Consider the following 13,470-nt stretch of genomic DNA (forward strand, 5'->3'; position numbering starts at 1 on the left):
GAATGCCTTCCAACTAGGCTGAGATTGAAAACTTTGAGGAGAGGTTTGGCGGCCATAGGAAGAAGCCCACTTATAGGGAAAAAAAAGAAAAAGAAAAAGACAAAACCAACTTGCTGGCTGGTTCTAAACCGTGAAGGCCTTGGTTATGGGGGCAGACCCCAAGGATATGTGCCAAGGGTAAAGTGTGAGGGGTGCTTAGGTGACCCAGAACAGCCTCCACACCACAACCAGCAAGCTGCCATGGAAAACAGCACTTCAGTAGCAAAAAGAAAAGCCCCTTCCTTTTGCTCCTGCCTTTCAGCGTCTCTCCAGCGCCCTCTATTGGCAAAGCCTAACAGCAACAGCCCCCCTCCCAGCCAGGCAAAAAAGCAAGTCAGTGGTGTCTCTGTGTCATCAAAGCATGGCAAAGACGGATTGATTTGGAGCTGAGAGGTGATAAGCTAGTAACTGACACAAATTTATAATTTTTTTAAAATATAAACCTATCTTTAGTTTCCTAAAAAATGACTTGAACACTTTTAACTTTCCTTTGAATCAGCCTCATATTCCTTTTTTTCTTTTAGCTGTGATGACTTTTTTAAATATAAAATTTATTGTCAAATTGGTTTCCATACAACACCCAGTGCTCATCCCAACAGGTGCCCTCCAATGTCCATCACCCACCTTCCCCTCCCTCCCACCCACCATCAACCCTCAGTTTATTCTCAGTTTTTAAGAGTCTCTTACAGTTTGGCTTCCTCCCTCTCTAACTTTTTTTTTCCCCTTCCCCTCCCCCATGGTCTCCTATTAAGTTTCTCAGGATCCACATAAAAGTGAAAACATATGGTATCTGTCTTTTCTGTATGACTTATGTCACTTAGCATAACACTCCAGTTCCATCCACATTGCTACAAAAGGCCATATTTCATTCTTTCTCATTGCCAAGTAGTATTCCATTGTATATATAAACCACAACTTCTTTATCCATTCATCAGTCGATGGACATTTAGGCGATACATGAATTCAGCGAAGTCGCAGGATACAAAATTAATGTACAAATATCAGTTGCATTCTTATGCACTAATGAAGCAACAGAAAGGCAAATAAAGAAACTGATCCCGTTCACCATTGCACCAAGAATCATAAAATACCTAGGAATAAACCTAACCAAAGATGTCAAAGATCTGTATGCTGAAAACTATAGAAAGTTTATGAAGGAAATTGAAGAAGATACAAAGAAATGGAAAAATATTCTGTGCTCATGGATTGGAAGAATAAGCATTGTTAAAATGTCAATACTACCCAAAGCAATCTACACACTGAATGCAATCCCAATCAACATTGCACCAGCATTCTTCTCGAAGTTAGAACAAGCAATCCTAAAATTTGTATGGAACCACAAACGACCCTGAGTAGGCAAAGTAATATTGAAGAAGAAGACCAAAGCAGGAGGCATCACAATCCCAGACTTTAGCCTCTACTACAAAGCTGTAATCAACAAGACAGCATGGTATTGGCACAAAAACAGACACATAGACCGATGGAATAGGGAATCCAGAATTGGACCCACAAATGGATGGCCAACCAATCTTTGACAAAGCAGGAAGGAATATCCAATGGAAAAAACACAGTCTCTTTAACAAATAGTGCTCAGAGAACTGGACGGCAACATGCTGAAGAACGGAACTAGACCACTTTCTTACACCATTTACAAAAATAAACTCAAAATGGATAAAGGACCTGAATGTGAGACAGGAAACCATCAAAACCCTAGACAAGAAAGCAGGAAAAAAACCTCTCTGACCTCAGCCACAGCAATTTCTTACCTGACACATCTCCAAAAGCAAAGGAATTAAAAGCAAAAATGAACTATTGGGACCTCATGAAGATAAAAAGCTTCTGCCCTGCAAAGGAAACAATCAACAAAACTAAAAGGCAACCGATGGGATGGGAAAAGATATTTGTAAATGACATATCGGACAATGGGCTAGTATCCAAAATCTATAAAGAACTCACTAAATTCCACACTTGAAAAACAATCCAGTGAAGAAATGGGCAGAAAACACGAACAGACACTTCTCTAAAGAAGACGTCCAGATGGCCAACAGGCACATGAAAACATGTTCAACGTTGCTCTTCATCAGGGAAATACAAATCAAAACCACACTCAGATATCACCTCATGCCAGAGTGGCTAAAATGAACAAATCAGGAGACTATAGGTGCTGGAGAGGATGTGGGGAAGCAGGAACCCTCCTACACTGTTGGTGGGAATGCAAACTGGTGCAGTTCTGGAAAACAGTGTGGAGGTTCCCCCAAAATTAAAAATAGACCTACCCTATGACCCAGCAATAGCACTGCTAGGAATTTACCCAAGGGATATAGGAGTGCTGATGCATAGGGGCACTTGTACCCCAGTGTTTATAGCAGCACTTACAACAATAGCCAAATCATATTCCTCTTAAAGGTTAATACCAGCATTTTAGCACCACTGTGTTTCTGAACCCAGTTTTTGCAAAAATTTTTGGTTGCTTGCTTATATTTTTTAAACAGTCAAGCCTTAGTTAACCACCAATTTATGGATTTCTTTGCTCCCCATTGTTTCCCACATGCCACTTCTGAATGTTACATTTTCTTTCTTCCTGAAGTGCATCTAGTAGCCATTTTTCAGGTTGCTGTTCCCTTGTGTTTCATATTTTTAAAATTCCAATTTTATCTTGTAACTTTTGCCTGGAAGCTTCTTTTAGTGGGAATTACCTGCTGTAGTGATCCCAGAGCTTCCCCGGGGTGCGAGTGGCAACCTCAGGGCCAGTTTGTGGTTGCCTGGGTCAGGGCTTCATGTGATTGCAGGTTCGAAACCAGTTTTCACATTTTCAAGGTTTGGGGGTTCCTGTACAAGTCAATTATGTGTAACCACAGATTCCATACTCCTGTAGGACCGATTCGGTGATTGTTTCCACCCATTGCTGACAACCAGTTCCTTATCCTCATCAGCAGCCAAGGTGTTTTCTGTTACAAAACTTTTCAGGCTTCTTGCCCCTTACACAGTAACGTTGCCTTCTGTCTTGTGTGTATGCTAGAATTCTGGTTCCTGTCAATACTTAAACTCACCTTCAACTCCTGTACCCTGCTTTAGATATCCTCTTAGACCATCATCAGGAACTTTACCTGCATTACGTCTTAATCAGCCATGTGTAAAATAAATGTTGCTGGTTTAAGTAAGGCTTTCTGTGTGTTTGGAGGAGGAAGGATAGGTTTTCACTTGTCTGCTATCTTTAAGAGGATTTTTTTAAATAATGTTTATTTTGGAGAGAGAGACAGGGCATGAGCCAGGGAAGGGCAGAGAGAAAGGGAGACACAGAATCCAAAGCAGGCTCCAGGCTCTGAGCTGTCAGCACAGAACCAGACGCGGGGCTTCAACTCATGAACCACGAGATCATGACCTGAGCTGAAGTCAGATGCTTAACCAACTGAGCTACCCAGGCACCCTGCACTTGTCTGCCATCTTGACCAGAAGTTAAGGTTGCTAATATGCAGGATATGACACGATACATTCCCTTATACTTCTCTAGTGCTTTACCATTTTCAAGGCCCGTGTATTTAATGAACATTTGAATGCCATTGTGAGGTAGACAGCACAGGCAGGTATCATTTGCTCCGTTTTGTTATGAGAATTTGTCATTCAAAATAGAAATCTTAGCAGAAACAAATGTTATTATGCATCTGCCATGTACTTAGCATAGTCTTGGATGAGGGGGGTTGAAAAACCAGAGTAACTTAGTTCAATTGGGTGGACAATAAACAAACATTAAATACCAAACACAATATAAGTAGTTGCTTAGTATGTGACCTTCATAGGTTTCTAATAAACTTTTTTTAAAAATGTTTATTCATTTTTGAGAGACAAAGAGAGCATGAGTGGGGGAGGGGCAGAAAGAGAGGGAGACACAGAATCCGAAGCAGGCTCCAGGCTCTGAGCTATCAACACAGAGCCCGATGCGAGGCTTGAACTCACTGTGAGATCATGACCTAAGCCAAAGTCATCCGCTTAACTGAGCTACCCAGGTGCCCCTCTAATAAACATTTTTAAAAATTAAATGTTATAGGCAGGGAATTGTTAAAATTAAAAATAGTATTGACAGTAAATGATGTAGGAGGTGGGGAGAGGCCATTTCACTGTGGACTGGCATAACAGAGGAGGTAGGTTCTGAGACAGGCTTTTAAGAAAATAGGATTTGAGTAGGCAGGATAGGGTATGTAGACTATTCTGGAAAAGAGCATATGCATATGAATAGAGAGTAGCAAAAGACTGCGGACCAGATTGTTAGGTCTAAAGGGCACATTAAGCAGTGGGTTTTACTCATGTAGAAAACAGGAAATCATAGATAATTTATAAGACAGTAACATGACAAAAACTTTAGGATGTTACCATTCTTCAGAAAAAGCGTAGTGCAGGCAGTGGGGGAGGGAGACCAGGAAACTGATGTCAGGGGTGTTGCCTGAGTAAGAGAAAAGATAATGTGGGCTCCACAGGAACTCGAGGATAACATCAGAGAGGACAAAAATATTTGGTTTTATTAAGTTTGAAATGCAAAAGGGGCACTTGTTTAAATGTGCAGTTTACATACTTTTTGCTTCTAAAGTTATTTAAGTGAACCAGCCATGTCTTAGAAAGGTGGAACAGAATTGCCAAACCATGTGAGAGAGATACAGAGGCTCCTTTTCCCCTCTGGCACCAACACTCCGCAGCAGTCTCTAGTGCTCTGCCCTTGGAGAGCAGATGTAGAGGCAAGTTTGGGATTTGGTTTGCTTTTTCCTATGGAAGTGACGCCTCCTGCTGGAGTTTGGTCCTGGGCCATCCCATGCTGGAGTATTGAACTGAGGGTATTTAGGTATACCACTATAACATTGTGGTCATCGGAAAAGTACATTTCAGTTCTAAAGTAGATACAGGGACAAATTTCCAGGCAGCACAGTACCAGAGGTGGCAGTCAGAAGGGCACAGGTAGTGTTGGCTTTTGGCACTTTTGGTGTGGGTCCCTTTTTATTCCTATAAAAGAAGCCTCTTCAGTCAGTGGCTTCCCAGGAATATTGGTAGCTGCTCCAGGAACAGACCTCCTTTTCCCCCTATGCCTGAGACAGGACCCTTGTGACAAGTCCCAAGTTGTATGTAATTACCCACACACAAAAAAAAATCACCACTGAGATTCCTAATAATTTATTAGGCACGAATACCTCATTTCTTTTTGGATTTGAACAATTAAATCCAACTGAGAGAGTAGTTCTTGCTTTTGCATATGTTGACCTCTTCCTAGTATTATCCAGTCATGCACTTAAATTTCACACGAAAATGTATATATATTTTCAAATGGCTGTTCTGATTTAAATTACAAAATATACATATGTACACATTTTAATATAAAGCTGGTAAGGGTGCTCATCAACTTCGGGGCTGTCCATCTGGAGTCAGCTCATACCTGTAAGACAGTCAGGTTGGACTTGCATTAGTATGAGAGCGTGCTGTGGTGGGCAGTGGCAGAAAGGCAGCCTTGTCTAGCCTGCCTGGGCCCCTGTGGGACAGCAGAACCCGTCTCTCTGTAAGGAGACCAGGCAAGGTTAAGGCGAGAGGTCTGTTGGGCAAGTGAGATCTGCAAGCAGGGAAAGCCTGAAGTACAAGTCTAATCTGTCTCTCTCCTTGATAAGCAAAGAAGCTGACATGTCCTGAAAAGGGAAGAACTTTGGAGAGAATATGCACAACTGTCTGAGACGGTGTCTTGAGTACCAGATTAATGTGATAAAATGAAAGGGCTCACTTACCAATGTGAGAAGCCCATAATCAGATCCTCTTTTGATAAGTCGATCAGTACCTAAACAAACACAAGTAATCAGTTTCCTTCCAAAAGTTGCATCGAGTGGAAACCTATTGGCACAAACGGAATTGATCATAAAAAGGGTTTCCTTGGGCTTCAGTTTTGAGCAGGGGCTCTTTTTCCTTTGGCTCTCAACATTGTACTGTCCTTCTGGAGAGGTTCTGACAATGACCTCAGTGTCCTGAGAAGAGGTCAACTGCTGTTTGGAGTTAGACCTCAGAATTTACATGGGGCACCTGGGTGGCTCAGTCAGTTAAGCATCCGACTCTAGATTTGGGGTCAGGTCATGATCTTGCAGTTTGTGAGTTCAGGCCCTGCATTGGGCTCCATGCTGGCAGTGTGGAGCCTACCTGGGATTCTCTCTCTCTTAAATAAAACTTTGAAAAAAGAATTTATCAATGTTACTGAACGGGAGAACAACTTGCCTTTACTCATGAACTGATCATAATTTTAAGCAAGACACCATAGTTGCCTCAACTGTAAAAGTTAGGATATTACCTCCATCATAGAAGTGGGCTTTTCAAAACATGATTATAAGAAGATGTTTATTGAAATACAACTGCAAAGTATTAACAAACATCCTTCTTTTTTGTGTCTCCTTGGCATCTTCCTAAAGATTATATTTACTGTACTTCTACTTTAAGTAAAATCTCATCTCCGCAAAAATCTTGACATAATGAGACCCAAGCCTTCACAGGATGCTGTATTTATCAAAACAATACTTAATACATGTTCAGATACTTGTGCAATGATGAATTTAGATAGATTCTCCAGCTTGTTAAAAGCGTTGATCATATTTACACATCTAATACTTTTAGAAACATTACACACACATACATAAACACACACAAAATAAAAATAACCTTCTAATGAGGCTCTCCCCTCCTTGAACCCAGGTCTAATAACCAGATGATCCAATCAGAATTTCTGCAAGGGTGTTCCACCAATGAATAGTTAGAGTGCGGGGGGGGGGGGGGGGTAGGGGGGCGCTGTGGGGAAGAGAGTATCAGGAGTCTCTCTTGTACTTACTTTTCCCAGTTCCTTCCTTTTGTGTGAGCCAAGTGGCCTACTGTTTTTCACTGCGACATCTAGTGACCTCTTCTTTACTTCTTCCATGGGAACAAAAAATTCAAATCTTAAAGAAGCAAAAAGTCAGAGTGAGATTTACATATTTTAATCATTTTTGTTTAATCTATTTTCCTACTTTTAAAACCGAAGACTATTCAGGGGAGCATCCAGAACAGTGTTGGTTCATAACAGATATTCAGTGCATCATTATGACATAATCGCTGTCGTGTGCTAATCAAAAGCCCTGGAAGCATCAAGAGGCTGTTTGCCTCTCTGGGAAGTGCCTCGGACTACTGTGCTTTGGGATTTGCTTCGGAGTTTCTCTGAGCTTGCCCTGTCTCTCTTTACCTGCCCCTTCTCTCTCAGCAGTGCCTATTCATAGGCCCACCTCAACCCTGTTTTTTCTGACCAGCTAAGGACTAGGATGCTAAATACTATGTCTCTTGGAGTTTCACGAAAAATAGTGGCCTGCCTTTCTTCTGTCTGTGGAGCAAGGCAGAGGAATCTTTTTGTATAAGCTTTGTCATGTACTCACAAAAGGTTACTGGCCTCCTTACTTGTAGATATTTTTTTTTTGAGGTAAAGTAACATTAGTTTCACATGTATAACATGATTTTATATGTGTATATATTGCAAAATGATCACAAGTCAACATCCATCACTACACAGTTAATAATCTGTTTTCTCATGGTGAGAACTTTAAAGATCCATTCTCCTAGCTACTTTCTAAAATGTAATATAGCATTATTAAATATGGTCACCATGCTGTACATGATATCCCCATGACTTCATTTTATAAGTGGAAATTTGTTCCTTTTGACCCCCTTCACCCATCTCCACCCTACCACCCCCTGCCACCTACCACCAATCTCTGTATCAACGAGCTTGGCAGTTTTTGGGTGTTTGGTATCTTTTATGGATGTTTTTTTGTTTTGTTTTAGATTCCACATGTGAGATCATTCAATAAGAATCTTTGTCTGACTTATTTCAGTTAGCATAACACCCTCATGGTCCATCCATGTTTTCACAAATGGCAAGATTTCATTTTTTTTTTACGGCAGAATATTTCATTGTGTGTATGTGTATGTACACACACACATACACATCTTCTTTATCCATTCATCCACCATTGGACACTTAGGTTGCTTCCATGTCTTGGCTATTGTAAACAGTGTTGTAGTGAACATGAGGGTACATACATGTTTTTGAATTTTCTTTGGCTAAAGACCTAGAAGTAGAATTGCTGGATTGTAGGGTAGTTCTATTTTCAATTCTTTGAGGAACCTCCATATTGTTTTCCACAGTGGCTGCACCAGTTTGCATTCCCACCAACAGTGCACAAGGGTTCCCCTTTCTTCACATCTTTGCCAACTCTTGGTAATAGTCATTCTAACAGGTATAAGGTGATATCTCATTATTGTTTTGATTCCCATTTCTCTGAGGATTAATGATATGGAGCACCTTTTTATGTATCTTTTGGTCATCTGTGTATCTTCTTTGGAAAAATGTTGAGGTTCTCTGCCTATTTTTAAATCAGACTTTTTGGGTTTTTTGCTATTATAGGAGTTCTTTGTATATTTTGAATATTAACACCTCATCAGATAAATGGTTTGTAAATATTTTCTCCCATTCAGTAGGTTGCCTCTTCATTTTGGTGACCATTTCCTTTGCTGTGCAAAAACTTTTCAGTTTGATGTAGTTGCACTGAATTTTGTTTTTGTTGCCTTTGCTTTTGGTGTCAAATGCAAAAAATGATAACCAAGACCAGTGTCAGGGAGTTTATTGCCTATATTTTTTCTAGGAGTTTCATGGTTTCAGGTCCTACATTACATTGTCTTTAATCCATATTAAGTTTACTTTTGTGTATGATGTGAGATTGTGGCCCAGTTTCATTCATTTACATGTGGCTGTCCAGTTTTCCCAACACCGTTTACTGAAGAAACAGTCCTTTCCTCATTGTATAAGTTGTATTAATTGACATTGTCATAAGTTAGTCAACCATCTAGATGTGGATTTGTTTCTGAGCTGTTTTGTTCCATTAATCTTTGTGCCTGTTTTTTACGCCAATACCATACTGTTTGATTACCATAGCATTGTAATAGAGTTTGAAATCAAAGTAGTATAATGCCTCCAGCTTTGTTCTTTCTTAAGATTGCTTTGGTTTCTCGTGGCTCCATACCAATTTTAGGATTATCTGTTTTATTTCTGTGAAAAAAGCCATTGGAATTTTGAAAGGGATTGCATTAAATCTATAGATTGCTTTGGGTAGTATGGACATTTTAACATTAATTCTTCCATTCCTTGAGCAGGAACTATCTTTGTGTTGTGTTCAGTGTTTTTCATTAATGTCTTAGATTTTTCAATGCACTGATCTTTTACCTCTTTGGTTACATTTATTCCTAGGTATTTTATTCTTTTTGATGCAGCTGTAAATGGGACTGTTAATTTCTCTGATAATTCATTATTAGTGTACAGAAATGTACTGAATTTGTTGAATAGTTCTAATGGTTTTTTAGTGGAGTCTTTGGGGTTTTCTATAATGTTACATCATCTATAAATAGTGACAATTTTACTTCTTCCTTTTCCATTTGGATACCTTTTGTTTTTCTTGCCTAATTGCTCTGACTAGGACCTCCAATACTAAAAAAGTGGCAAGAGTGGCCATCCTTGTCTTGTTCCTGACCTTAGAGAAAAAGCTTTCAGCTTCTCACTGCTGAGTATGATGTTAGTTGTGCGTTTGTCATCTATGGCCTTTATTATGTTGAGCTACATTCCCTCTATACCCACTCCGTTGACAGTTTTTATTTTTAGTGGATGTTGAGTTTTGTCACTTTTTTTTCCTTAATGTTTTTTATTTTGAGAGCGAGCGAGGGAGGGAGGGGCAGAGAGAATCCCAAGCAGGCTACATGCTGTCAGCACAGAGCCCAATCTCACAAACCATGAGATCATGACCCAAGCTGAAATCAAGAGTTAAACACTTAACCAACTAAGCAACCAAGGCACCCTGAATTTTGTCACATGTTTTATCTGCATCTGTTGAGATGAACGTATGATTTTTGTTAATGTGATGATTCACATGGATTGATTTGCAGATGGATGTTGAATCATCCTTGAATTCTGGGATTCCTACTTGATCATGGTGTGCCATCTTTTTAATATATTGTTGAATTCAGCATTGTTTTTTAAGAGAGAATGTTATCTTTTTTATTAAACATTTAAGAGAATGTTACCTTTTTTATTAAAAATATTTTTTTAATGTTAGAGAGAGAGAGAGAGTGAGTGGGAGAGGGGCATTCAGAGTTGTTTTTTTATGTTTGTTTTTGAGACAGAGAGAGAGAGAGAGAGAGAGAGAGAGAGAGACAGAGTGTGAGTGGGAGAGGGGCAGAGAGAGAGGGAGAGACAGTATCCAAGGCAGGGTCCAGGCTCTGAGCTGTCAGCACAGAGCCCAACATGGGTCTCAAACTCATGAACCATGAGATCATGACCTGAGCCTGAGCGTCAGACACTCAACCGACTGAGCCACCCAGGCTCCCTGAATTCAGCTTTCTAATATTTTGTTGAAGATTTTTGCATCAGTGTTCATCAGGGATATTGGTCTATAATTTTTTCTTATGATGTCCTTGTTCAGCTTTGGTGTCAGGGTAAATACTGGCCTTATAATAAGAGTTTGGAAGAGTTACCTCCTCTTCTATTTTTTTTGGAAGACTTTGAGAAGGATTTGTATTCTTGAGTGTTTGGTAGAATTCACTAGTGAATCCATCTGGTCTTGGGAGGTTTTTTGTTTCTAATTCAGTCTCTGTATTAATAATCAGTCTGTTCAGATTTTCCATTCATTATTCAGTCTAGGTTGTATGTTTCTAGGAATTTACCCCTTTCTTCTAGGTTGTCAAATTTGTTAGCATATAATTTTAGTCTCATCCATTGTACTTCTGTGGTATCAGCTATAATGTCTCATCTTTAATTTCTGATTTTGTGTTTCCTTTTTTTGATGAATCTAGCCAACGGTTTGTCAAATTATCTTTTCAAAGAACCAGCTCTTGGTTTCATTGATCTTTTCTATTGTCTTAGTCTCTATCATTTCACTTATTTCTGCTCTGATCTTTCCTTTCTTCTGCTAACTTTGGGCTTTCTTCATTCTTTTCACAGTTCCTTGAGGTGTAAACTTAGGTTGTTTTTTGGAGATGATTATTATTTACTGATATAGGCATTTATCACTGTGAACTTTCCTCTTAGAATTGCTTTTGTTGCATTCTACAAATTTGGTAAGTTGTATTTTCATTTGTCTGAAGATATTTTTGATATCTCTTTTGATTCCTTCTTTGACCTACTGATTGTTCAGTAGCATGGTATTTAATCTTTACATGTGAATTTTCCGGTTTACTTCTTGTACTTGATTTCTTGTACTACTGTGGTCAAAGAAGATGTTTGATATAATTTCACTTTTCTAAAATTTATTAAGACTTATTTTGTGACCTACATATTATCTATTTTGGAGACAGTCCCATGGGCACTTGAAAAGAACGTATATTCTGCTTTTGGATGAAATGTTCTGTATATGTCTGTTAAATCCATGTGGTCTAACATGTCATTTAAGGCTGATATTTCCTTATTGATTTTCTGTCTGGATGATCTACCATTGAGGTAAGTGGGGTATTAAAGTCCCCTACCATTACCATATTGCTGTTTTTCCTTTAGGTCTGTTAATATTTGCTCTATATATTTTGTTACTCCTAGGTTAGGTACATAAGTATTTACACATTTTAGATCCTTTTGTTGAAGTGACCTCTTTATCATTATGCAATGCCCACTTTTGTCTCTTATTACAGTCTTTATTTTCAAGTCCATTTTGTCTGATAGAAGTATAGCCACCCCAGTTTTCTCTTGGTTTCCCTTTGCTTAGAATATCTTTTTCCATCCCTTCACTATCAGTTTGTGTGTGAAGGGAGTCTTACACTTAGCCTGCATCTGAAGTGAGTCTCTTAGAGGCAGCATATAGGTGGGTTTTGTTTTTTATCCTTTCAGCCACTCTGTGTCTTTTGATTGGAGAGATTAGTCAACTCATAAAGTAACCATTGGTAGTTCGTATTAATAGTACTTAATGTCATTTTGTTAATTCTTTTCTGGCTGTTCTATGACTTTCTTTAGTGGTATACTTAGGTTATTTTTATGTTGTGTATATGTACTATAGGTTATTGCTTTGTGGTTACCCTGAGGCTTACATGTAACAGTCTACTTTAAGTTGATAATATCTTAAGTTTGAAAGCACTCTAAAGCTCTACATTTTGACCACTCCCCCCACTCCACATTTTACATCTTTTTATCTCTCTTAACTAGTTACTGTGGTGATAGTTGTTTTTCGTACTTTTAACCTTCATACTAGCTTTATAAGTGATTAATCCACTACCTTTACTATATATTTACCTTTACCAGTGAGATTTGTACTGTTCTATGTGTCCTTGTTACTAATTAGCGCCGTTTCTTTTCAGTTTACAGGGTCCCTTTAACATTTCTTTTAAGGCCAGTTCAGTGGTAATAACTTCTATCTTTCCAATTATTTCTTTGTTTGTTTATTTACTCTTGCGAGATAGAGAAACACACAGAATCTGAAGCAGGCTTCAGGTGCAGAGCCTGACTTGGGGCTCGAACTTAAGAACCGTGAGCTTATGACCTGAGCTGAAGTCAGACACTTGACCAATTGAGCCACCCAGGCGCCCCCATCTCTCCAATTCTTAATGACAACTTTGCCAGGTAGAGTATTCTTGGTTAGTTTTTCTTTCAGCACTTTGTATCGTGTTAGTCCCTTCTGGCCTGCAGAGTTGCTGCTGAAAAATCCCGTGTAAAGGTGGTTCCCTTATATATAACAAGTTACTTTCGTCTTGCTGCTTTCAACATTCTCCCCTTAACTTTTGACATTTTAATTATAACGTGTCTTAGTATAGGTCATGTACTCACAAGAGGCCTCTGGGCTCCTTACTTCTAGGTGTATTGTTAGGGTGGAGGCTGCTAAGTCTGCCCTCCAGATAATCCAGCCATATCTTGCTGGATCATATTTTGAGAGAGAATTACTAACAGATCAGGTTTGTCACAAAAGTCAGATGTCAAACCTCTCGTCCCCTGTTCCTACATGGCAATTTTGAAATCCTTTTACAATTGTGTCAGAGCTGTCTTTGAGTACAAAGTCTCTGACTTGTGTGGCTCTAGAATATAGATGGTGCCTGGCATAACGTGTTCAATAAATAATGACTAGATTCTCTCTCCCCCACATCCTTTCTTGGTACCACTGAACTCCCAAGTGAAGCTCTTAAAGGAACATACTAGTTATTAGACATGGCCCAAAAAGCACTCAGTTCAACTCTTTTAAAATGAGTAATTATTAACCAAAATGAGAGGAAATCAGAATTATCAGGTATATTACCTTCCTAGGCTGGTTAGAAATGTCTTTTGTTAGGATCCTGATGCAGAAGGAAGCAATGAGGAGATTTTGACTTGTGTACCTTGAGATCAACTTGAAGTCAAGAATATTTCACATAAGACTTGCCACACCAGGACCATCA

At 39.2% G+C, this 13,470-nt stretch overlaps 1 protein-coding gene across 2 annotated transcripts in view; it reads right to left on the reverse strand.

Moving 5' to 3' along the window:
• Positions 1-5,180: 5,180 nt before the first annotated feature.
• The window catches only part of ESYT3 (extended synaptotagmin 3), a 49,958-nt gene continuing 41,668 nt past the window's right edge, over positions 5,181-13,470 (reverse strand). For both annotated transcript variants that reach the window (XM_027061762.2, XM_027061767.2), the window contains exons 21-23: positions 6,878-6,983; positions 5,796-5,845; positions 5,181-5,455 (exon numbers count right to left, since the gene is read on the reverse strand). In XM_027061762.2, the coding sequence (XP_026917563.2) occupies positions 5,419-5,455; positions 5,796-5,845; positions 6,878-6,983 (193 nt within the window). In that variant the 3' untranslated portion in view covers positions 5,181-5,418. The remainder of the gene's footprint in view (positions 5,456-5,795; positions 5,846-6,877; positions 6,984-13,470) is intronic.

The sequence above is a fragment of the Acinonyx jubatus genome, chromosome C2, assembly GCF_027475565.1.
Source record: "Acinonyx jubatus isolate Ajub_Pintada_27869175 chromosome C2, VMU_Ajub_asm_v1.0, whole genome shotgun sequence".
NCBI lineage: Eukaryota > Metazoa > Chordata > Mammalia > Carnivora > Felidae > Acinonyx > Acinonyx jubatus.